This window comes from Globicephala melas, chromosome 10 (assembly GCF_963455315.2).
Source record: "Globicephala melas chromosome 10, mGloMel1.2, whole genome shotgun sequence".
In the NCBI taxonomy this organism is placed as follows: Eukaryota; Metazoa; Chordata; class Mammalia; order Artiodactyla; family Delphinidae; genus Globicephala; species Globicephala melas.
The window spans coordinates 82,750,792-82,775,886 of NC_083323.1; the positions used below are offsets into that span (position 1 = coordinate 82,750,792).

The 25,095-nt window shown below is 39.8% G+C and overlaps 1 protein-coding gene across 5 annotated transcripts in view; it reads left to right on the forward strand.

Annotated features, from left to right (window-relative positions):
• Positions 1-25,095, forward strand: part of BCAT1 (branched chain amino acid transaminase 1) — a 269,064-nt gene that overhangs the window by 154,918 nt on the left and 89,051 nt on the right. For 3 of the 5 annotated variants that reach the window (XM_060305916.2, XM_060305920.2, XM_060305919.2), the window contains one exon: positions 10,717-11,762. The exons of 1 other annotated variant lie outside the window; for it this stretch is intronic. In XM_060305916.2, the coding sequence (XP_060161899.1) occupies positions 10,717-10,902 (186 nt within the window). In that variant the 3' untranslated portion in view covers positions 10,903-11,762. Of the gene's footprint in view, positions 1-10,716; positions 11,765-25,095 lie in introns of those variants that run through there. One more of the 5 variants, XM_060305912.2, reaches the window with a different exon arrangement.

Genomic DNA, 25,095 nt, shown 5'->3' on the forward strand with positions numbered 1-25,095 from the left:
AGATTTGCACACCTTTTAAAAAGAGCCCAGTGAGCAAGGCCTTCCCTTTGGGAAGATAATGGCTGGAAAAATGGGGGTTCCGAGAGAGTGAGTACAAATCCACTGCAGGTGAGCCAGCACACTTTAATCACATAATATATTTATAATACATCCCTAGGAATTCATGTTTGCTTTGAAGCTACCTACCAGATAGGCCATGAGGAGATAGAAATGACTTACCGTGGTCTCTAGTGCCCAGCGCTGAGTATATGCTCTGCTTCTGTTCACACATAATCAGCAAGCGAAGGAGGAGGTGGCAGCTGCTCAAAAGAGCTCTTGGGAGGGAGATGTACAGGTGGGAGTTTTTACATCTTGACACACTGATAAGATTTCAGCATGGCTTCAAAGCTTATTCCAATAAATGACCCACGCCAGTATTTCTTTGAAAATTCTAATCTGTTGCTAAAACAGAGCAAACCAAGCTCTCCTTTGTGAACTTGAGTAAACACATTCCTTACCACCATCAAAGACTGTGGCAAGAAGAGGGAAGGACCTGCCTTTGTGATTCAAGAGTCCTCCACGAGTATTCTATGCATATTTGTGGGAACAGTCATATCTTTCAAAGAACAACCCAAACCAAATACTTCTGGTAATCTCCAGGCTTTTAATGTGTAACAAAGCAGGGTAATGGGTTCAGGTGTGTTATTTGGAGCCTTTCTGTGACTGTAGGACCAGATCAATAGCCACACTTGCTCTTCTGGGGCACCTGCTTATGGAAGGAGCTCAGAATATTGGAGAAAGAAGCGTTATACAAGGAGATGGGGAAACTGAAGCAATGAAAAGTTCTTGACCTGGTCAAAGTCAATATGACTGGTCAATAGAGGAGCAGAAAGCAGAGAACTTGCATTGTCCAGCTCTAGCTCTCTGCTATGACATTATACACAGAATACGATGCCTTCGCGTTGGTGGAAAGGGTGATCAGGGTGAGTCTTGAGGCCACAGAGTCTAATGTGTTCCACAGCAGAGAACACTCTGTCTATTTACCCAGATTACAGTAAGTCTTACTCTTTGTGAAAGTTTAAAAGAGGAAAAATGAGCCCTAGTCTGGGCTCTATGTTAGCAGCTTCTATGGTACTCTTAAAAATGGGTAGCAAATTGAAAACGGCTTGGTGATGGAAACAGTGTTAGGGTTCCCCAGAGAAACAGAAGCAATAGAAGTGTGTGTGTGTGTGTGTGTGTGTGTGTGTGTGTGTATGTGTGTGTATGTGTGTGTAGATAGATAGATAGTTAGAGAGAGAGATTTATTTTAAGAAACTGGTTCATGTGATTGTGAAGGCTGGCAAGTCCAAAATCTACAGTGTGGGCCAGCTTACTGGAGACCCAGGGAAGAGGTGATGCTGTAGTATGAGTCCAGCAGCAGTCTGCTGTCGGAATTCTCCCTTCTTTGGGGGAGGTTGGTCTTTCTCTTTGAAGGCCTTTAACTTATTGGATGAGGCCATCCCCAAGATGGAGGGGAATCTGCTTTACTCAAAATCTATGGATTTAAATGTTACTCTCATCTTAAAAAAAACCTTCATAGAAACATCCAGACTAACGTTTGATCACATATATGGGTACCATGGCCCAGCCAAGCGGACACATAAAATTAACCGTTACAGACCCAAGGCAGGGTAATTATTGAGATGGGAGACTCCCCAGGAGTCCCCAGGAATACTAGATGCTAGAGACCAGGCAGCAGCTACAGCCCCCTACCTGATCACACAAGACATGGGAAATATATTCTCTGATGGAAACAGATATTTTTCCTTTTTATTGATTACGGTGGGACATTTTCTGAAAGTCATTTAGAGTAAATTTCATACCCAAAGAAAGTAATATACGGGAAGAAGGAATGTTGGAACGTTATCAGCAGAGAATGATGACACACTCTCCTATAGCACGCAGACACGTGTATAAAGCGTTGGACCAAATTTGAAGTAAGTAAGCCATATCCAAATGAAAATAGGGAAGTGAGAAAACGGAATTCAAGTAAGTATTCAAACATGTAAACATCCATTAACAAATGTATAATTGAGCTCCTACTGTAATGTGACACATTATCAAGTCCCGGTTAATCACCCCTTTTGATAAGGTTGATAAAGTTTTAAACACTTTAATAATGGTATAGGTAGAAAGATGAACTTTGTAGGTCATTATTTCAACAAACCCCACAAGTAGATAAGTGATAGTATTACTGAATATATGTTATCTCTATATCACGTTTAAATCAAACGGTGCATATGCCACAGCCACTGTCTCTTTGGGTGTGGGTATGTATGCTTACACAGATATGTACGTTTCTCTTTCTCTCTTACATCTGCACATCTATGTATGTATGTATGTATGTATGTATCTATCTACCTACCTACCTACCTATCTACCTCTCTATCTATCTACAAATGCGTGAGGATATGAACTCGATTTCTATTGTGATAATACTAATCAATGTTTTTTGAGTACCTACTATGTGCCAGGCCCTGTGCTAATCTCTAGGAATATAATAAGGAACATAATGATCATGGTTTACCTTTTGTACATATTGGAGCTTATATTTTGGTGAAGGAGAAAGATACAAAAATTAGACAAGAATAAGTACAGTAGTTACAATTAGCATTTAAGTGTTATGAAATTAAGGGAAAGGGGCTTAAGGTAGAAAATTAGGAGACCTACTTTGTTTTTTAATTAATTAATTAATTTTAAAAATTGAAGTATAGTTGATTTACAATGTTGCAGGTGTACAGCAAAGTGATTCAGTTATACATACATATATATTTTTTTCAGATTATTTTCCATTATAGGTTATTACAAGATATTGAATATAGTTCCCTGTGCTATACAATAGGACCTCATTTATCTATTGCATATATAGTAGCATATATCTGTTAATCCCAAATTCCCAATTTATCCCTCCCTGCCCCACCTTTCCCCTTTGGTAACCATAAGTTTGTTTTGTATGTCTGTGAGTCTATTTCTGTTTTGTAAATAAGTTCATCTGTATCATTTTCTATGATTCCACATAAGGAATATGTGCAAATGTAAAATAGATAGCTAGTGGGAAGCAGCTGCATAGCACAGGGAGATCAGCTCGGTACTTTGCGACCACCTAGAGGGGTGGGATAGGGAGGGTGGAAGGGAGGGAGATGCAAGAGGGAAGAGGTATGGGGACATATGTATATGTATAACTGGTTCACTTTGTTATAAAGCAGAAGCTAACACACCATTGTAAAGCAATTATACTCCATAAAGATGTTAAAAAAAAAGATGTGGTATATATATGTGTATACACACACACACACACACACACACACACACACACACACTGGAATATTACTTGGCCATAAAAAAGAACAGAATAATGTCATTTGCAGCAACATGGATAGATCTAGAGATTATCATACTAAGTGAAGTAAGTCAGACAGAGAGATGCCTACTTTAAATAGCAAGTCAAGGGGAATTCCCTGGCAGTCCAGTGGTTAGGACACCAAGATTCCACTGCGGGGGCACAGGTTCGATCCCTGGTTGGGGAACTAAGATCCTGCATGCCATAGGGCATGGCCAAAAAAAAATTTTTTTTTTGAAAAAAGAATTCTCAGACATTAAAAAAATTTAACAGATCATGAAGGAAATCTCTGAGAAGTTGATATTTAGCTTGAAGCCTGGAGGATGAGAGCATTCCAGGCAGAGAAAACAATAATTTGAAGCATTTTCAGAAAGGAGGACTTGAGACATTAAAAAAAAAAAACCCAGAGATACTAGAGTGGTGGACACATACTGAGGAAGAGCAGGGGCAGTGTGAGTTGAGACTGGGGAGGTGAACAGGACCTCACAGGCCATGATAAGGGCTTTGGACTCCATTCTAAGAGCTATGGGAAGACACCAAAGCAGTGGAGTGACATTAGACAAAATTTATATTTTAATAAGCTGATTATTGCTGCTGTATTAAGCATGGCAGGATGAGGGGTAAGAATGGAAGAGATGAGATCAATCAAGCCTAAAATAGCCCATGCAGTGAGATGACAGTGAACTAGTCTGTGGTGGGGGCAGAAGAGATGTAGAAAAACAAACTGATTAAGATGTACTTTGGAGATAGATTTGGCAAGACTTACTGTTGTATGGACGTGGGGCGTGAGGAAAAGGAAAAATCAAGGATGACACCTGTACTTCTCACTTGAGAAACTGAGTGGATGGTGGTGACATTTACTGAGAAGGGGAAGACTGGATCTTCTGATGGGGAAACAGTTTTGAGGAGAAAATCAAGAATTCCATTTTGGATATGCTGAGTTTGAAATGTTTGTAAGGTATCCTATTTAAATAAGCGATGTGGTGCGTGAGTATGCAGCTCAGAAGTGAGGTAAGTTCTGGAGTCATCAAAATTAAGATGGTATTTAAGCCCATGGGAATGATGAGATTTCCAAGTGGATTATTTAAAGAAGTTAAGAGGCTTCCTATTTGAGCCTTGAATTCTATTTAGAGATTAGTTATAGGAGAAGCATCCAGCAAAAGAGAATGCCAGAAAAGTAAAAGGAAAATCAAAACAGTGTGTTTTTTCAAAAGCCAAGAAAAGACATAATTTCAAGACAGAAGCAGTATTTACCTGTAACAAACACTGCTGCAAAACTGCATGCATTGTGAATAGGAAAGAGTCCATTGAATTGGGAATCATGGAGTTCACTGGTGATGTTGTCAAGTGATTATGCCTTTCCTTTGAAAGTGCTTGGAGTTGGGAATTCCCTGGAGGTCCAGGGGTTAGGACTCTGCTCTTCCACTGCAGGGGGCACAGGTTTGATCCCTGGTAGGAGAACTAAGATCTCACAAGCCGCACGGTGCAGCCCCCCAAAAAAGTGCTTGGAGTAGAAACTGGATTGTAGGGATTTCCGTGGTGGTGCAGTGGTTAAGAATCCGCCTGCCCAATGCAGGGGACACAGGTTCGAGCCCTGGTCCAGGAAGATCCCACATGCCGAGGAGCAACTAAGCCCATGTGCCACAACTACTGAGCCTGCGCTCTAGAGTCCACAAGCCACAACTACTGAGCCCGCATGCTGCAACTACTGAAGCCCGCTCACCTAGAGCCTATGCTCCGTGACAAGAGAAGCCACCATAATGAGAAGCCCGTGCACTGCAACAAAGAGTAGCCCCGCTCGCTGCAACTAGATAAAGCCCCGCGCAGCAATGAAGACCCAATGCAGCCAAAAATAAATAAATAATTTTTTTTTAAAGAAATTAGAGGGCTTCCCTGGTGGCGCAGTGATTGAGAGTCCGCCTTCCGATGCAGGGGACACGGGTTCGTGCCCTGGTCCAGGAAGATCCCACATGCCGCGGAGGGGCTGGGCCCGTGAGCCATGGCCGCTGAGCCTGCGCGTCCGGAGCCTGTGCTCCGCAACGGGAGGGGCCACAACAGTGAGAGGCCCGCGTACCGCAAAAAAAAAAAAAAAAGAAAAGAAAAGAAATTAGATTGTAGATAATTGAAATATAAATGGGAGACGAGGAATTTATGTACATAGATCTTTCTTTTGAGAGATTCATATTCAGATATGCAGGAGAACAGAAAAATGGGGTAATTGCAGGAGAAAGATGTGATTTTATCAATGGTAGATACCAAACATGTACATTTTCTGAGAGCACTGACTTCTGATTTGTAAGAAAGTACAGCTGAAGGAACCAAGAAGTAACACTTGAGATGGAAGAAGAGAAAGAATCAAGAGCACACATGGATAAATCGAATGGCAGTTTGTAATATGACTCACATGGAAAAACCCTGTAATAAACATTCTAATATACTTTTTCCTTTCTAACTCAAAGCCATTCTAAACAGATTGTTCAAGGTTTAATAGAATAACTCAACCCATGAAATGACTTGATGTCACTGTAGTGTAACCTTTCAGGGAAAGAGACCTTTATTGAGAAAGTAATTCAACTATAGCATTTCTTAAAAAGAAAATGTAAATGTATCTTTAATTTCCTGATTCTTCCCTTCTGAGTCTGGAATGCCCAGCTGATCTACCTCAAGAGGCAGAGATGGCAGAAAAATCTCTCCCCACCCTCTGTAAAAACCAGCCCACTAGAGCTTGTAGCACTCAGGACCACAGGTTCTCATGATTTCATATGCTGATTTAAAAATAACCCTATATTAGCCAAAATTTTCATCTCCAGACTCAGTGCTCAATCAATGGGACTTTCTTCATTTGTTTAAAACTGAAGGCAAAAGACTTACTCTCAGTCAATTCAGGGCTTCCTCCATTTGCTTTAGGGTTGTTTTTTGGTTTTGTTTTGTTTTTGATTTTTTTGTTGAAGTATAGTTGATTTACAATATTGTGTTAGTTTCTGGTGTACAGCAAAGTGATTCAGTTTTATATATATATTCTTTTTCAGATTCTTTTCCATTATAGATTATTACAAGTATTGAATATAGTTCCCTGTGCTAAGAGTCGAACCTAGTTGTTTATTTCATATGTAGTAGTGTATACCTGTTAATCCTAAACTCCTAATTCATCCCTCCCCCCTCTTTTCCTCTTTGGTAACCGTAGGTTTGTTTTCTATGTCTATGAGTCTGTTTCTGTTTTGTGAATAAGTTCATTTGTATCATTTTCTTAGATTCCACATGTATGTGATATCATATGATATTTGTCTTTGTCTGACTTACGTCACTTAGTATGATAATCTCTAGGTCCAACCATGTTTCTACAAATGGCATTATTTCATTCTTTCTATGGCTGAGTAGTATTCCACTGGGTATATATGTGCCACATCTTTATCCATTCATCTGTCAATGGACATTTAGGTTGCTTCCATGTCTTGACTACTGTAAGTAGTGCTGCTATGAACATTGGGGTGCATGTATCTTTTCGAATTTAAGTTTTCTCCAGATATATGCCCAGGGGTAGGATTGCTAGATCATATGGTAGCTTTATTTTTAGTTTTTTAAGGAACTTCCATACCGTTCTCCATAGTGGCTGCACCAATTTACATTCCCACCAACAGTGTAAGAGCGTTCCCTTTTCTCCACACCCTGTCCTGCATTTATTATTTTTCTCTTTTTATTTTTGAGATTTGGAAGGATTATGTGGTACCAGGACGTGGGGTTGGAAGTGGACCTGTGCCCCTCTCCTTTGCAATGTACCCATGTTGTCACCTGCTGGGATGCCCTCATTGTTATCTGGTCTTTGGTCATTAGTCCACACAGATTATTGCTATAAACTCCTTGTCCCTTCAAACCCTGGGCTTTTTGTGCCATGTCTGAGTTCTCTTGGATATCGGGAAACATTCCTCCGGTATCACACAACTGTGGGTTGCAGCAAACTCCGTGAGGCTGTCTCACTGCCAAGTGCCTGAACACCTCTATAGGCCTTTCTGCTCTGGAGTTTTGGACTACAAGAAAATAAAGCGGATTTCTCCCTGTTCTCACATTCCTCAAAACTATCTGGAAATTTCTACCCACTTCCTAAGAGTTGGCGTGTGGTTGGGGAAGTGGAGACCCCAGGAGGCCTGTTTCTCTAGCACGCTACATCATAAACCCTGTACTTTAAACTGCTCTCCTTCCTGAGTCAAAAAAAATATTTATTTAGTTTGAATACAGGGTAGCTTGATTCTTTCTCTTCTTGCAAATCTGTGGTTTATGGCCTGATCTAAACTTGTACCTTTTTTTAAAAACAAATTTATTGAGATATAACTCGGAGACCATGCAACTCATCCATTTTCAGTGTACAATTCTATATCTTTTAGTGTATTTGTAGAGTTATACAACCACCAGCACAATTTCTAACCTAAACTTTTGAAACTTTCCACAGCCAACGGTTTGATTTTTTTTTTTTTTTTACTTTTCTTGAGGCATTGGAAAGTTTCCTGAATGAAGAAAATAAGCAGGAAAAGAAAATGCACTTGGGGAAACCTTGATTAATATATCAAAATATTAATCTGCCACAATGTGTGGGTCTCTGTGGTCTATAGCCGACCCTTCAATACAATGAACTTCCTGTGTAACATGGATGTAGAAAGCTGTATAAAGCACGGTTTGGCTTGTTTGCAAAAGATCTCCATCTTTCTCTACTTTTGCTCATCCCATCTTTAAGTTTACAGATGTTTCTTTTACATGAGTCATCAAAATTTAGAGAATGAAGCTCACAGTGAATATACCGTTAGGTAACTTATTCCATCTCCTATTTCTATAACGTTAGCCCCAGTTTCATCTCACATGGAATTTGCTCTGAATTCAGATTTTAACTACATTTTCTTGTCCATCCAGATGTTGCCACGATATTATAAGAGCAGTTGGGCCTGGGGCAAGTTTCACCTCTGTGATGAGGATTTGTGTGGGTACCTCTGGTTCAAAGCATGGTAAGATTTCAGGAGCCCACAAGCCATGAACGCACCACATGTGTTGAAAGATATGCCTGAAAATGCAACGTAGTGTTTTCAGCTAAGCAATCTCATGCTATGGCTCAGTCATGCAAAGCCATAGCAGGAGATCATGACCCGACCTGTACAATTTGTTAAATTCGTAGATACAGGCAAATCTGACTATGGAGCTAAATTACCTAGATTTCTCGATGATATAAAACTGACGAACCACAATTTTGTCCCAAAACCTTGCTTACCTGCTCTCACATCAATATGTGGCTAAAAAAAGGAAAGGAAAAAACTTTCTTTTTATGGAACTCTGGCATTCATATTTCTTATTTTCCTTGAGAAAGGGAAATGGAGAAAGAAGTGAAAGAAATATTGGGAAACCTGCCAGACTAGCGATTAGCATTTTTTTGGATCCTAAGGAAACTGTCAGTTTTTTGTTTCTGTTTGCTTTTGTTTTTGTTTTGCTTTGGTCAAATATGAAGGCCAGCACAGCAGGTAAAATATTTTACTCTTTGTTTCGCCAGTATTTAGTCCTTATGGCTGTCGTGCCTCTGTCATATCTCAGGATAGAAATTTCCTTATGGGCAACATGATTAGAAATGCAATGAGGTGACGGACTGACTTACACATATTGTGAAATGATTACCACATAGGTTTATTTAGCATCCATCATTTCATACGGATACAATAAAAAGGAAAGAAGAAAAAAAATAGACATGCAATGAGGGCTCTTAAATATATTTGAGTACAGGCAGCAAAATTGCTGTGCAATGCATCTCAAGAGACAGTCCAAAAGTATTATGTGTTCACACAAATGAATCCTGCCCACACACAGTCCCTTCCTCTGGTCTCATTTTGTCCTTCCTTTCATGACTAATTCCTTCAGTGTCCGTTTAGCCTCCTGATGTTGGCATATATTTGACTCCTAAACGTCCACCAACGTCAGGAAGCAAGCCCGGATGGGAAAGGTGAAGGGGTGAGAGCAGAGAATAGACAAGACCAAAAGGAACGAAATGAGAAACAAAGGAAAAGCTGAGGTTTGAAAAACTTCTTTTCTGTGGTCGTTTTGGAAACTGGCCTCCGACACACGTCATGACTCTTTCACAGTGGCTCTGAAACTGAGGGTTCAGCTTTCACCCATGAAAAGAATCGCCAGTGTACCTGTGGTTATTTGAAGATTATACATGATATTTGGCGACCTTCTAATATGGACAGCCACGATTCCATTTTTTTAATAAGCCCCATGCAGTGGAAAAATCCAGATTTTAAGCTGAAAAGTTCTCAAGGGCAATAATCTAATAGTAACAATAGCTAACAACTACTGAGTGTTCACTGTGCTTTGTGCCAGAACGTCATGACCTCCTGACTCTACTATGATCTCATTTAACCCTTACAGTGATCATTGGAGGAATGTTCTGTCTCATCCTCCCCCATCTCACAGCTAAGACACTACGGCTCAGAGTCCAGAGTGCTAACCATTACACGAGAATAGATACATGTATAACTGAATCACTTTGCTGTACACCTGAAACTAACACAACATTGTAAATCAACTATAGTCCAATATAAAATAAAAACTTTTTTTTTTTTTTTGCAGTACGCGGGCCTCTCACTGTCGTGGCCTCTCCCGTTGCGGAGCACAGGCTCCGGTCGCGCAGGCTCAGCGGCCATGGCTCACGGGCCCAGCCGCTCCGCGGCATGTGGGATCTTCCCGGATCGGGGCACGAACCCGTGTCCCCCGCATCGGCAGGCGGACTCTCAACCACTGCACCACCAGGGAAGCCCTAAAATAAAAACTTTTTTAAAAAGGGAATTCCCTGGCAGTCCAGTGGTTAGGACTCCGTGCTCTCACTGCCAAGGGCCCGGGTTCAGTCCCTGGTGGGGGAACTAAGATCCCACAGGGCAGAGCGGCCAAAAGAAAAGCATACGAAGTATACATAAGTATATATGCTGTGTCAGAGAAGATACTTTAATATCTTTGCATTTTCCAACTAACTACATACACTAGATATAATGGACATTTTTGATGCTAGTTAACATCAAAAGTAAAAAAGTCAATCATCTAATTAATAAGAAGATTTAAAAAAAATTAAACAAACAAACAGAAAGAAACTAAGGCCCCCAGAGGCAAAGTACTTTGCCTGAGGACACACAGTCACTTAGAGGCTCTAGTGCCTATACTCCTTAGCACTGCACCCTCACTACTCCCTCTTCATATCCCGCTGCTTCTGATTCTGAAGAATTTTTTTTTTTTTAAAGAGTATTTGTCTCAGTTAAAAGCTTTGCAGAACAAGCAGTATAAAACCCTGGAATAAGATGTTTTTTAAAGTTCCCAATTAATTTTCCATTTATCAGACCCTTGAGTACCACATGGAAACCCAAGAAAACGACCAACTCGAGACCCCGAAGGAAGAGCCAATGGAGACATTGTCTCACCTCCACCCGCCAACCCCTCTGAGCACAGCATGCTCCCAGCAGAGCCTGTGGGCAGCCCCGGACAACGTCTTTGAAAAGGAAGCACTTTTCCCGCCCTATACTTAACACTCCTGTGACCTTCTGTGTGTACTGCAACATAGATTCATTCTTTATTTAAAAATTTCTCTTTTTTTCCCCCCAAAAAGTCCCAGACTTTGGTGGCTTTTGCATAGCTGAACAACTGAATATGTGTCTCCAAAGATAACGTTAAGAGGTGGGGAACTGGGGTTGGAGTAGGCACACACACACGCATCCTTGGCCTTATGAAAGTAATTTCTTATGAGTGTCAAATGGTTAAATGGTTGCTGGCCGAGAGAAACAGAAATGAGGAAGTATCCAGGACAGGTAAAACTGAGCTGATTACAATGGAAGCACAGACACAGACACACACACACACATTCATTTATTGAAAAATGTTCAGGCCACCTCCATGCTGTATTTTTTCCTTTTTATTAAAGTATGATATACATGCAAAAAAGTGCATAAAGTTTGAATGTAGAGCTTGACAAATTTTCACAAAGTGAACACACCAATATAACCAGTACCGAGTTGAAAACACTATCAGGGCCCCAGAAACCTCCATTTTCCCCTCCCAGTCACTGCCTACCCTAAAGGTAATCACTGTCTTGACTTCTAACACATAGGTTAGCTCAGTCCATTTCTTACCTCTACATTAATGGGATCATACAATATGTACTTTTTGTGTGCCTCTCTTCTTTGTATGTAGCAATCGTTTATTCGTTCTCATTTTATGTTATTTTATTCTGTAAACACACCTCAACTTATCTCAATTCTATTGTTGGTAGAGCCTTGGATAGTTTCCAGTTTGAGGCTGTTATGAATAGGGCTGCTATGAACGTTCTTGTACATGTCTCTTGGTAAACATATGTTTCTACTTCTGCTGAGATAACCATAAATGTTAAAAACAGTTTCCTTACCTGTTTTATACTCTTCTGAGTGATATTTATCCCATGCATTTCTGACTCTATTATTAAAGCAATTCAGTTGTCTTTTCTTTTTAATCTGCCTCCTTCTTTGCTTTCCCTCTTCCTGAACTTCCTTTCTTCCTAAAACAAAACTGACCTCAGACGCTGGGAAAATCAAAAATACATAGCTCCAAGCTCATCATCTGAGGATGTAATAATGAGTGTGTTGTTTTAAATTACTTTCCATCATGGTCCATGCTGTCTTCAAAGGTCAAGCCTTCATCCCTTGTGTGTTCCGTGGGAGTACATGGCACATGTGACCAAAAGTAGAGGAGTTTCCAACAAAATTCAAAAAAACTTCTGGTCTTCTCACAGAAGTCTTTTTTTTTTTTTTTTAAGGTAAAAGAATCTACATTTGATTCTCTGAATCTAGCTCATTTTAATATGAGCCATTTCTGTATGCAAAGGACTGCTGACACCAGCAAGTTTTATAGTACTGATTACTATGGAAACATTTATCTATAAATATAAAATCCTTTAAAGCTTAGCCTTTTATCTTTATAGAAAAAGGCCTGTTTATGTCACTTCTAAGATTCCAGCTTTAATGTAGACATGAGCTATTCTAATGCCAAACAAGATAACCTCAGTGTTGGAGCCATGCACGCTTTGAAAATTGGAATTTGTGCTAAAACTATCATTTTTTGATAAAATATTAATAATGAAATAAAAATATTTAAAGAAGCTCACTTAAGCCTATAGCCCTGGTCTGTTGGATTCTTTTTGTTGAATTTAATATTGTGAATATGTCTCACTTTTTTTTCTCTTCTAATTCATGTTCTCTTCCATTCTTTGTGCAAGTGTATGTGTGTGTGTGTGTGTTAGTTGCAATGACTGCCAAAGTGGAAGTAATTCATTCATTAACCTTTTCCTTTGCCATATTTATGGATTTTTCTCTTTCAAAGTTCCTGTAAAACCAGATATGACGATGCAATGTCTTTGTATTATTATGACTTCCTTTCTTGTTTCTCTTTTACTAAAACATATCACTTTAAATAACTAGAGGTTTACAAAAGGAAATTATTGCAAAATGAGAGGGGAGAGGTTGCCATGTGGCCCAAGGGAGAGCACTTTATAATTTCCTGCTTCCTCATGGGATAGGTAAGTGAATTGAGATGGAAGTGGAAAAACTTGGGGCAGTAGGAAAGCAGCTGAACAAGATAATTATTGTCCTCGCTTTTTTTATATAAATTGGAAAATCCAGGAGTTATGGGTCTAGCCCTAAACGAGCAGCTCTCTCTACTTCAGCACAAACATCTAAATTTAACATAATTATTTCTCAAATGTATTCATGCCTCAAATCTGTCTCTAGTCCAGCAATTTTGAGTTATGCCCAAATAATTACAGTCTGAGTAGTTAAAACCCTCTGAGACACTTCTACATTTCCGTTCACTAGCAGAAACCCCCCCATGCTTAAAAAGTTATAATACAAAAATATATGTCAGTACAATTGTCAAGCTTTCGACCAGTGTTTTATCAGTGCAGTTTTACAGAACCCCAGAAGTAAAGAGAAGAGGAGAGAGTTGCCGAGGTGCAGGAGAAAGGCACGCTCTGCAATTTCGTGGGTCTACCAGATGTCACTGAAGAGTTAAAGTGTTAAACGACGAAATCCAGAGGAGCTGCTTCTCATCATGGCTGTGAGGATGGGAATGAGATGCCAAAAAAGTGTGGCTGTCACAACTGACCCAATTAACTTTTTAATTGCCAAATTCCTACTTATTTATCTTGGTGGTACATAAATAGAGGTTCAAAACATATCTTTGAGACACCATCCATTTTAGACGACGTTTTAGATGTTGTGAGGACCGACTTCGGTTGCTAGATAAATCTTCAGTCTGAGGGAAGTACGAGTCCATTGACAGGATATATGGGAATTATTATGGCAACATAGAATTGTAAAGTCACAGGGTTGGAAGAGGGCCAGAGACTTATCTATTCTGACCACCCAGGTCTTAGCCATAATTTTTTAGAAGCAAAGAGAAAGAACATATTTCATAGATACTAAACAATAAGGGTCACAGAGTCAAACCTCTTTTCAGTATTCTCCTTTGATCTGCTATTTTCTCGTTCCTTTGAGCACCAGGAAAAAGGATTCAACTATGGAATATTTGTCCAGCGCTGCAGATAGCAGCCACACTTATGGGCTATGCGTTGTTATTAAGTGGCATAGACAGGGCTGACTCTGAGAAGATTGTGATATAAGGAATGATCGCTGGCACATTCCTACCTTCACTATATCTCTCTGTCCTTTCTCTCCACACATCTCACCAACCCCCTTTTCCCTACTCCACACCAAGATGTGTCTTGCTCCCCGGCTTAATCCAGGCTTGAATTCTTCACTTATAGTAACAGAAATAATAATTTTATACACTTCACAGTGTTGAAATTACAAGATTAAATAATGTCTTTAGTTCCATATCCAGCACATATTAAGGCCTCGGTAAGCAATGGCTTTTATTATTTCTGCCAACTGCTGAAGATGTAACCCATCCAAAGGTATTGAGAATGTAAGATAGTACTTGAACATGGGAAAAGCCATTAATGGATGGGATTGACATTTGCAAGCAGAGTGTTACCTGTTCAACACCTATTTATTGGGCATCTACTATGTATCAAGCCCTCTGCTTCAGGGCTGGGAATAGAAGATTTAAAAACACTCGTTGTTCTTAACTTGATGGAGCAAATGGTCTAACGAAGGAAACCAAAACCAACTATGAGCGTTAGCCACACAAGTATTTGTATAACACCAGTTGTAATTAGAGCAATGAAGGAAAAATAAAGGGAGATATGAGCATGTATAGCATAGGGATCAAATTTCAGAAATGAATCGGGAAAGCTTGTTTGAAAAGTGCCACTTGAGTTGAGTTAGGCAAGGAAGAGTGTTGGGGTGGGAGATGACTCTTCCTGGCAGCAGAAGTGGGTGTGCCTCCTGGGACTGACCTTGGGTAATGCGGAAGGAATTGTAAAGAGAAGAAATTGGCCTGTGACCATCTTCCTTCCTCCTCTACCCAGCCCCCAAACTCTCTTGGTTCAAATGCCGCCATCTCAAGTTTCACAGTCCAGCTACTTCTCAGGTTGAATTGCAGAAGACTGGGGCCCCTCTTTTCCTCCTCACAAAGTAGACCACTGCTCCCCTTTTCTTCCCTTGCTTAAGAGGCACTGAATAAAACTCAGCTTGCTGTCTCTTCGTATGTGCCACCCCGGGGCATCGACTGGGCCTCCAAGGCCCAGATTTGCCCTGAACACACCTTTCAATCCCAAACCATATGAAACTGCAAGGTTTGCTAAACCTGATATGAACCTGATCTTATTGTTATTTTTTTTAGCTGAACTGTCAACTGAATTTAAACCATTTCAAAGTAAGCCTAAAGAACTTGTTTGAGCCAGACCTAAGCTCACATGGTTTTTAAAAAACTAATAAGCCAGAACTAAATCAGAATATTGAACCTAAACAATCATTTCATTTAGTTTGAGCACCCATCCTGAAGAAAGAATATTTATTATGGGGCAATTGAAAGATATTTATGTTTAGGTTAGTTGCAACCAGAATCATGCTTCGAGATGTTCAGAAATTTCAGAATTAGTTTTCATTTCTCTGAAGAAATTTTTGACAAGAAGTGTGTATTTTTTGTTGTCAATCTGGGAATTCTACATTTCCCCCTGCAATTTTCAAGGAACTCTCATCACTATAGGAACCCCCAAATCGAGATTTATGGGAAAGTTAAATAAAAATTAAAGGTTTGATTCCTTCTTGGCGCTCCTTCTGGCTTTCCATAATAACTGTGTTTTGTTTTAGAGCTGGTAAAGGAAAAAGGGATTTGGGAATGTTTTATTTCTAGTCAAAAGATTCTTTTATGTGAGGCGACATGGGAAAACCAGATGAGATATGACAGTGTAGTGATATGCAAAAAATTTTGACCGAAAATGTAAAGTCCATTTGAAAAAGCAGTGACTGACTTTGACAGCCCTTCTAGGTCTAGATACTACAGTGAGTAGAATCTTCTCCCTTTGGTGCCAATAAGAGCTAGTTCTATGGGGTCAGCAGTTTCCACTTAATGCTTCATCACTTTGTGAGGCATTTCATAACTTGACTTTGGGTTTTAGACACTGAGCCCTGGGTAGAAACACACAATTTCCCCTTCATTTAAGCTCCAGTTGAACTGAACCACTGGCTTAATGATAACCTCTCCATTAGTATTGCTAACAAAGAAAATTTCAAGTTGATTTACTTTGCATTTCTAATGATCTGAACTAGTTTTTGACTTTTGAACTAAGTGGAGTTCTGTGTAGGATCTTGTACAGATCAAAATGGGTTCAACTGCAAGCAAAAAAACCAGTTAGCAAACACAGCCCTTCCAACCACTCCCCCGCCCCACCCTGCCTCCCTGCCCCCAGAACGTCTCTTATTTTGGAAGGAAAAATAACATTTCTTCGTCCCTTAAGTTCCGAAATTTTTAAAATATTTTACCATTATCAATGGTATCATAATAATGCTGGGACATGAGTTTTTAGCATGCCAATTTTTCAGATCAGGAAACTGGATTTTCTTTGGGTGCAGTAACTCCATTTCACGTGGCCGGTAGGGGGCAGAGCCAGGATTTGGCTTGTTTTTCTGATTCTGCAGTTTATTTTTCATGGTGCCATGTGCATCAACAACACTAGTACAAAACAAATAGCACAGAAAGCCTTTTATCAAAAGCTTAACGCCCTCCCAGTTGGGTCCTCCATCTGTAGAATGGGTGTCCCCACAGCACGTTGTGTCGAGTTACTTGTGAGTGCGTGTAAGACGAGGCTTAGATTTCCTCTATCATTATCTTCTGGGAGAGAAAGAACTACACTGGAAAGGACTTGTTCTGAAAAAGTGTCCTTCTTATACTCCTCACTCCAGTTTGAACTCTTGAACCTGCGGCAATGACACGAGAGCCAGATACTTGGACGGGAAAGTCAGTGTCCTGGCGTAGGAAGCTCTGAGGCTTCTCTCCCTTTGTTCCCAAGCATCTCTGAAATATGCCATCTGCTTATTGTCAGACCTGATGAATCATCATGTTCTGGTTCTCTTTGTCTTCATCTCTTAAATGAGGGCCATACTTCCTAGGTCTTCTTGTACCTAAGTGCGGTGGTAAGATTTAATTAGCCAATATCTATGAAGTCTTTGAACATCTTAGGGGTAACAAAGTGCTAAATGAATCTAACATTTTATTAAAAAGTAGTATTTCTCGGGCTTCCCTGGTGGCGCAGTGCTTGAGAGTCTGCCTGCCGATTCAGGGGACACGGGTTCGTGCCCCGGTCTGGGAAGATCCCACATGCCACGAAGCGGCTGGGCCCGTGAGCCATGGCCGCTGAGCCTGCGCGTCCGGAGCCTGTGCTCCGCAATGGGAGAGGCCACAACAGTGAGAGGCCCGCGTACCGCAAAAAAAAAAAAAAAAAAAAAAAAAAGTAGTATTTCTCTAGGGAGTAATTAAATGAAAAACTTTAATACAATAATCTCATGGCAGTCTTTGCTCACCTACATTAATGAATCAAACTTTTGTATAGATGATTAATATCAACTTTGAAAACACAGAACTAAAAGAAATTTAATATTTGCATTTCTGCTTTTGTTGTTTATGTTTGTAAATCCACAGTTATAGTGATGGGAATGTAAAGTTCCCAACCTTAGTAATGTTTGGGTTAAATCTTTCTTCAGAGACTGTAAAGTTACCACCTATTTGAGATCAGTAAATTGGGAAGACAGCTTGTGCTTCTGCTGGTTTACAAGTGGAGACATTGACATTAGACCATCTAGAAGGATTGTTCTGCCTACATTAATAGGAAGTGATGATCATTTCTCTAAGTAATTTAGATGTAGCTCTTGAACAATAGTTCTGAGGCAACCAAGAGAAAGGGGCCACCCCACCACCACTCACACATACACACATACACAGTAATTCAACTGGAATACTAAGGAGGCACGGGTTCGTTAACTCAGTAAAAGGTAAGTAATGTAATATAAGTAATAGCATTGCCTTTCATTTGGGGTTGCCAAATACTTTTCCAATATCACATCCCCACTAGGAACTAGTCAGTCAAGAAAGTACAAAGAATTTAGTTTTTAAGGGCCAAATATAATCCTGAATTCTAATTTACACACCCTGTCACCTCCCATTCAACTCATTTCTAAAGTTCAGAGATACAAGGTAATGAGATAGGAAAATTAAAAAGATAGTGCCTTATGCATATCACATACTCAATAAAAGTTTGTTGAGTTAAATTAAGTTGAATTAAACAATGACCTAACTAATCCAGATTAAGGCATTCCATCCCTTAGCAGTTTCATTTTTGTTGTTGTTGATTTTGGACTCACTTCAGAGAAAAAGAACAAAGTATTCTTTTGGGAACTTATTTTTTTAAGTCCATTTTGGTTTATTTTAAATCAAATGGGAAGCCTTAGAAGAGTTTGAAATTATGCTTCTATTGCCTTCAGCTCAACAAATGACAAATCACCTGATGAGAAATTTATCTAAACCACCAAAAAAGTCCCCTGTCTTTATCATACTTCCTCTTACCACATCTCTCCCCTTCACTGCAACATGTCATTTCTAGTCTTTATGGAAAAGACTTCTTTCTTTTGAAATAGGTTTAGTAGTTTGGGCTCTTCTCCTCAGTAGGAGAAACATAAAGAATTGCATCATTTCTAAGGCAGTTATCTTAAAGAGGTGAAAATGTAGTGGCCAACATCACCGAAATCGGCACCGGTGTAGAGTAAGAAATGAAGACTTGCGCCTCAGTTTCCTGATCTGCAAAATGAAGGAGTGAGAATAAAATCTGTTCAAGCCTTAGCATTCAATGCGGTTAACTCAAGATTGTGAAACCCCAAAGGCTGAAGTTCAAAGGCCTCCCTGGGGAAAATTTTCCAGAGGAAATGCCACTTGGTATCCATGGCCACCACACTTCTAGGAGGGAATTTGTTGGGGATATTGTTTCTCATTGGAAAGAAGGCTGTGGGACTTGAGAAATTTCAAAGAGATCTTTGGTCATATCTGCGCCCATAGTTTTTTTTTTTTTTTTTTTTTTTTTTTGGTTTTTCTGTTTTGTTTTGTTTTAAGTGCAGAGTGGGGTTTTTTGTTAGTATGGTTTTTTGGTAGTGCCGTCGGTCCACTATGTAGTAGCTAATCTACGGTTTGGCTGAAATGTTCACTTTTCAACTGATCAGATGACATCTTGTGGACATAACCTTAGACCTGGCTAATTAAGATCTGTTTTATACAAACAACTGAACTTTTGAGTTTATCCTTCTCACTTTATTATGTAAGAATCTTAGACTGTAGGAGTTGGAGTATACCTTAGAGATTTTTTCTCCCTTCATTTTCTAATTGAGGAAACTGTCAAGAAGGAGAAATAGAAGTTAGATTTTCTTTCATGCAGTTTTATATTGATTTCGTAGGTGACTCTGGCAACATGTCTTAGGCTTATGTGACTATAATAGGGAATTCTTTTATATCCACAAAGCTGTCAGATATTTTTTAAAAGTCCATACTTTAGAAAAATTAAGTTCTTCATAGTGGGGTTTTTTCGTTGAAACCTCCTAATATTTAATTTTGATAATTAACTCTGTCTATCTATCTATCTGTAGCACTTTGAAGACGAAATGGGATCACATTTTTAAGATGTCTACTAGTAGGCACAAACACGTAAATTCCCTCTTTCCTGCAGCCCACCCATGCCCTACCATGTGCAAATGAGCGTTCCTTCCCTACCTTCAGTTGAAACCACAAAAGAGATCTAGTTCTTAGCATCATCATAAAGACAGCAGCAAATGTTTAGAAAAATGCTTCCATGATAACAGGTAGAAAAATGCATTTGTGAATTGATCGCATTTCTCAGATATCTTGGGGCTTCATTTTGCCCTTTTCTGTATGTGCAGTGATTGTGAATTGCACAACACATAGCATATGTTTTTTGATTCATTCAAAGTGTGAAATGATTAATTGAGGAATCTCATATTGTTGGGGATAGACGTGTAATACAATTTTATTTTGCCAAACCCTGCCTTTCACTGTACTACAGCAATTCCCCTTTGCTCATCCCTAATAGCATCTTGGGCATATGTATGATTTACCCATCAGTTACAGTTGTTAAAAATTTGTCCAGACCTATTTAAAATTTCAATCTCATATTCAATTCAGAGCTCTTGCTCTCTTCATTGCAGCCTAGATTTCTGTAGTAAGGAGTTTGGAGTAGAGAGGAAGGCATGGCGTGGCATGGGATAGCCTCTCCTTCTTCAAAGTTTAATTCCGTTGATTTGTCTACAGTAAAAAGGAAAACAGAAGGGGAAGAAGTAACTTCAGCACAATGCTCTCTCCATGAGGTTGACTGTCCATACCCTCCTTTCATCTTCAGTCATTTTTTTATATCGACTGTGGGAAAAGAAGTTGTAGTGGTGATTGTCTGTAAGAGGGCCAGTTCTGTGCCTCCTAATACACCTGACCCCAATTGTCAGAACTTAATAGCATCTATCTATGAGCTGAAGTGTAATTTTACAGTCTGAGTTTTGAACCTTAACTGCAGTTGTGGATAACAAAAAAGTCCTTCCCACACAACATCCTATTAGAGCAGCAAAGTAATTCTTGTGACAAATTTGTATTTCTGTATGCACCCTGTGTGTGTCTATGTGTGTTTGCAGTGGATTATCTGTAGGGAAAATGATATAACTGAAAATTCTTGATGAGACTTTGTCATATTGCATAAGAAGGGAAGTATAAGAGCTAGACATTCATTAGGTTTCTTGAGCAGAGTATTTCCTATAGTTCTTAACCTTTGATGTTCAATCTCTCTGTCTCTGTCTGTCTGTTGTTTGTCTGTCTCTCACTTACACACCCCCAAAACTGTTCCTTCCCTAGTTTTTCCCTTCTCAGAAAATAATGCTACTATGCGTTGTGAATGACCACAGCCACTGGTTTTCAAAGATGCAGCAGTAACATCAAGTTCATTGAACTTAAATAGAATTCTGGGACCGTATTTGATAACTGCCCGTCTTCTCCCAATTTTGGCTACTTAAAACTAGGTTGTTTTACCATAATGGATAAGAGAGGCCTAATATACAGTAATATCTTCACCCCTTATCTTTGAATAGATATTCACATTTTATATTTTAAAAATAGGGTAGACAGATTCTGAAAATCAGAAGAGCCACTTATAGTCACTGATGTGGCAGGCATCGAACCCACAACAATACTAAAGGATCCTGGGCAACAAAATATTACAGGCAGGCCCAAGGAAAACATTGATTTAAGAAAATTTATGCTGTTTTATTTTGGTAGAGCAAAACGTTCAGAGAGAGGTGTGTTTAAGAGATCATTTGAACCTAGAACTCAAACTAATGTATCCTCCTCTCTACCATACTGAATTCAATTCAAATCAGCAAATATTTACTAAAGTTCACTATGTGCAAAGCTCTATTATTTTAATCTCTGGGAAAAAAATAAGTTACTAAGTTTTAAAGGTAATTTTACAAACTGTTTTTTTTGATTATCTGAAAGAAATATATTTTTGTTACCACTCAGCTACAGAAAAATGATGATTTGAATGACAAATCTGTAAACTTATTCCTCCTAGCAATATTTTTCAGTCTCTAAGCAATACTGTATTTTATTTCTACTCAGCTGAGAAAAAGTTTAGTGACTCAATTAGCAACTGTACTAACAGACCTCATTTCATGAAGTTTCAGCTGTCTTAACTTTGTCAGTGTGGCTTCTTAGGATTGGTCTTTTGAGTGAAAGCAACAAATGTTTATTGAAACTTCTTAAAATTGGACTCCTAGGTTATGTCAATACTTCAAAAGTAAAGTTGAAGGTGATAAAAAATGTTTGGACTGTCCAAATTTACAAATAACTCATCTCCAAAACCTGGTCAAGAGTCTCTCTTAGGGACACAGGGGAAAATGCAGTGGACCAGGCTCACTGAATCTTCCAGCCACTTTATATCTCTGATCTCTGCATAATCTCTAGGGATGTGGAAGCAATTTGTCTTTAGTGTCTATCAAGTATCATTTTTGTCATGTTTCCGGGCATTTTCCTTTAAGTGTGTCTTACAATTGTGCTCCATTCTGGCTGCCAAAAGCAGGTGGGACAGGGCAGGCTCAATATTTAGTCCAGTGTTGACTTTCTCTTCCTTTTGTTCTGCCTCCCTTCCCATACCGCTCTATAAACACATCAAATTACCATTATTTCTGGGTGATGAGTCTAATTAGTTGAAGAGAGGGAATTATTTTGATTACCCTGAAGTGTGAATGACCCACTAGTTGGCCTAGTGTCTTGCACTCCCAGGAGCACTTATGTTTACAAGTCAAATTTTTAAACCTAAAATAGGAAGGCTCCATGGTGGGTTCTCAGGCAGTAGAACAAGAAAAGCTTTAAATCAAACTCCAAGAGAAGAGCTGTATTTCATTGTCGTTTTCCCCTTTGCCATTTTTACTTTCATGAAATGTTTCTCCCCATCTTAAATGTTTTCCTAGACAACAGAAAACACACACATAAAGCATGCATCTATTCAAATTCTTAAATCTTTACAGAAGGTCATAATTTGTCTGGTGTCAAGAACTGTGAAGAATCTGCGAGTTTACTTTACTTGCACGCTAACAAATTGGCTTGTCATAGTTCCATGGATGCTGGTAGAAGACACAAGACTCTTGGGTCAGAGACAAAAGACAGTTTAATACTCACGGCAACAAAAGAAGCCCAGATCATCAGCATTTTTGCATCAGTTCCCCGAGCCCCAATTCTCACAAACTGATGCAAAGAGGGCCAGGTCACACCTTCAGGTCAGTGGGTTGTGTTACAGGAGAGGAGCCTGATGTACATAGGGAACTTGGATCTTTCACAATGGGCAGTAAATATTTATGCTCTTTGTTCTGGAGGGAGACTTTATCTTTATGATATTGAACTCATGTCTCCACCAAACAAATTTCTCATGATATTGCTATACAAAAAGCCCTATGTCAAGCGCCAAGTCCATCATTCCTGGTACCTTCTATTTAAACTTTGAGGACCCCTAGATTCTACAGCCAAAGTCATGTTGCTTTCTAGCTATGGCTGCAAGGTTTGCTATCTCTGGGTGATTCAGGCTTGACTGAATCCATTTCTTCGAAGATCCATCTTACTCTGGGGAAACTGCCGGCTGTTACTAAGAAAGCATGTTACATTCTTGCCTAGGTTCATCCTAAGGGCTAGGGAAGTTTTCCAGGACAATAACGCTGACCACAAGAAGTTATGTACATTTCTTTGGGTCCGTTTATCACTCTTTAGTGGGTCATCTTCAACTATTGTAAAGCCAATCAGGACAAAAAGAACCCAATTCTCCTGGGAGTCTTTTTTTGGGGAAATCTCCCTTCAAAAGGCCAAAGGTCACTTTTATCAACAAGGACGGATCACAAAAAAACTTTGAGACATTTACTGTCATCTCCAAGTAGATTGAAGGTTGGCGTGATGACAGAGTGTGAGCCATTTGATGGGCCAACTGTCGCCAGTCTTCCTTGATAAGTATTACGCACCCTTCCTCCTTCTATCCTGAGCATACTAGGCCAAGTTCTACCTGTATGGTCAAAACTTTCTCTCCTTTAATGTGCAGTGTAGGTGTTATGTCTCTGCAACTCTTGTCTGAAAGAGGGCATACCAGGATGAATCTTGTTATCTGTTACAATGTGGGGGACCTGAGGCTGCCCACCAGATGGGAAAGGAAGTCCTTCCCCCACTCCACCACTGCCATCCCCACCCCTGACCTGGAGGAGAGTTAGCAAAAACCAGAGCAGTGTTTGGGCAGCTGTCTTTGAACTTTTTCCTGTGTCCAGTCTTCAACCACTTTCCAAATACCTCCTCCTTAACAGAGAGAAGGAATACTTACTGCCCAGTACACCATACAATTTGGCCAGCATATTCACTACTGATTGTATGGACTCCATCAAGTCCCTTTAATTGGCCTATGAGACCACCACCCTTCCTTCTTCATGTTGCCATGACCAGTCGACTTCCCATCCTCATCTCTAAAACTGCCAAACACTGAGAAGGGTCTGGGATTTCATTCCACTTGCAAGCAAAAATGTTAACCTGCCACAGTATCATAGATGCAGGTAGAAGACACAAGACTCCTAGATCAGAGACTAAGAACAATTTGTTACAGCAATAGAAGCAGTCAGAGTATCGGCATTTTTGTGCCAGTTCCTCTAGCGTCAGTCTGCCCAGATTGATGTAAAGAGGACTGGATGACACCTGCACACACAGTGGGTTATGTTACAGGAGAGGAATTCTGAGCTTAGGGAACCAAAATCTTTTATAATAGTCAGTAAGCGTACCTGCCCTTTGTTCCGGAGGGAGACACTATTTCCATCTTCTTCTTTGTTTGTTTTTTTTTAATAGATTTATTTATTTTTGGCTGCGTTGGGTGTTCATTGCTGCCCGCGGGCTTTCTGTAGTTGCAGTGAGCGGGAGCTGCTCTTCATTGTGATGCGCGGGCTTCTCATGCGGTGGCCTCTCTTGTTGCAGAGCGCGGGCTTCAATAGTTGTGGTGCGTGGGCTCAGTAGTTGTGGCACACGGGCTTAGTTGCTCCGTAGCATGTGGGATCTTCCCGGACCAGGGCTCAAACCTGTGTCCCCTGCATTGGCAGGCGGATTCTTAACCACTGCACCACCAGGGATGCCCTATTTCCATCTTCTGAAGCTGTTAAGCAAATCTAATCTTTGCTCCGAAGTGAGAAACTGTCTCTATATTCAAAGCGTGTCTGTGATACAAGTTTCCTTGAAAAGATAGTCTGGAACAAAGGTCAGTCAATGTTTCTCTTTCAAGATGTGCAGAAATACAATAGACCCATAGAGAATAGAGAATTGTTTCCCCACACTTGGAAGGAAGGGGAAATAGTGCAGCTACAAGTAGCCTTTGTTTTATAAGGACCCAATTGAAAACAATAGCACAGGAAAACAAGTTTGGAAATATGAACAATTGAGTTTTTGTTTCCTTTTTGATAGTTGGAAAGTATATTTCAGTGAACAATATATTTAGCAGTTATCAAATATTATATTAAGCTTACAGGTTTATAAAAGATATGCACTGAGGTTTCTTCTGAAAGTTCTCATATGACATATTGTCATGCGGTGGCCTCTCTTGTTGCAGAGCGCGGGCTTCAATAGTTGTGGTGCTCTCCTAATAGGAGAGACAAGGTCTTTTAGTGAATGGGCCTAGACTCATCCCATTCAGTGTGTTCCTTAGGTTGCAAAGAGCCATGGAACTTCACAACAAAAGTGAAATT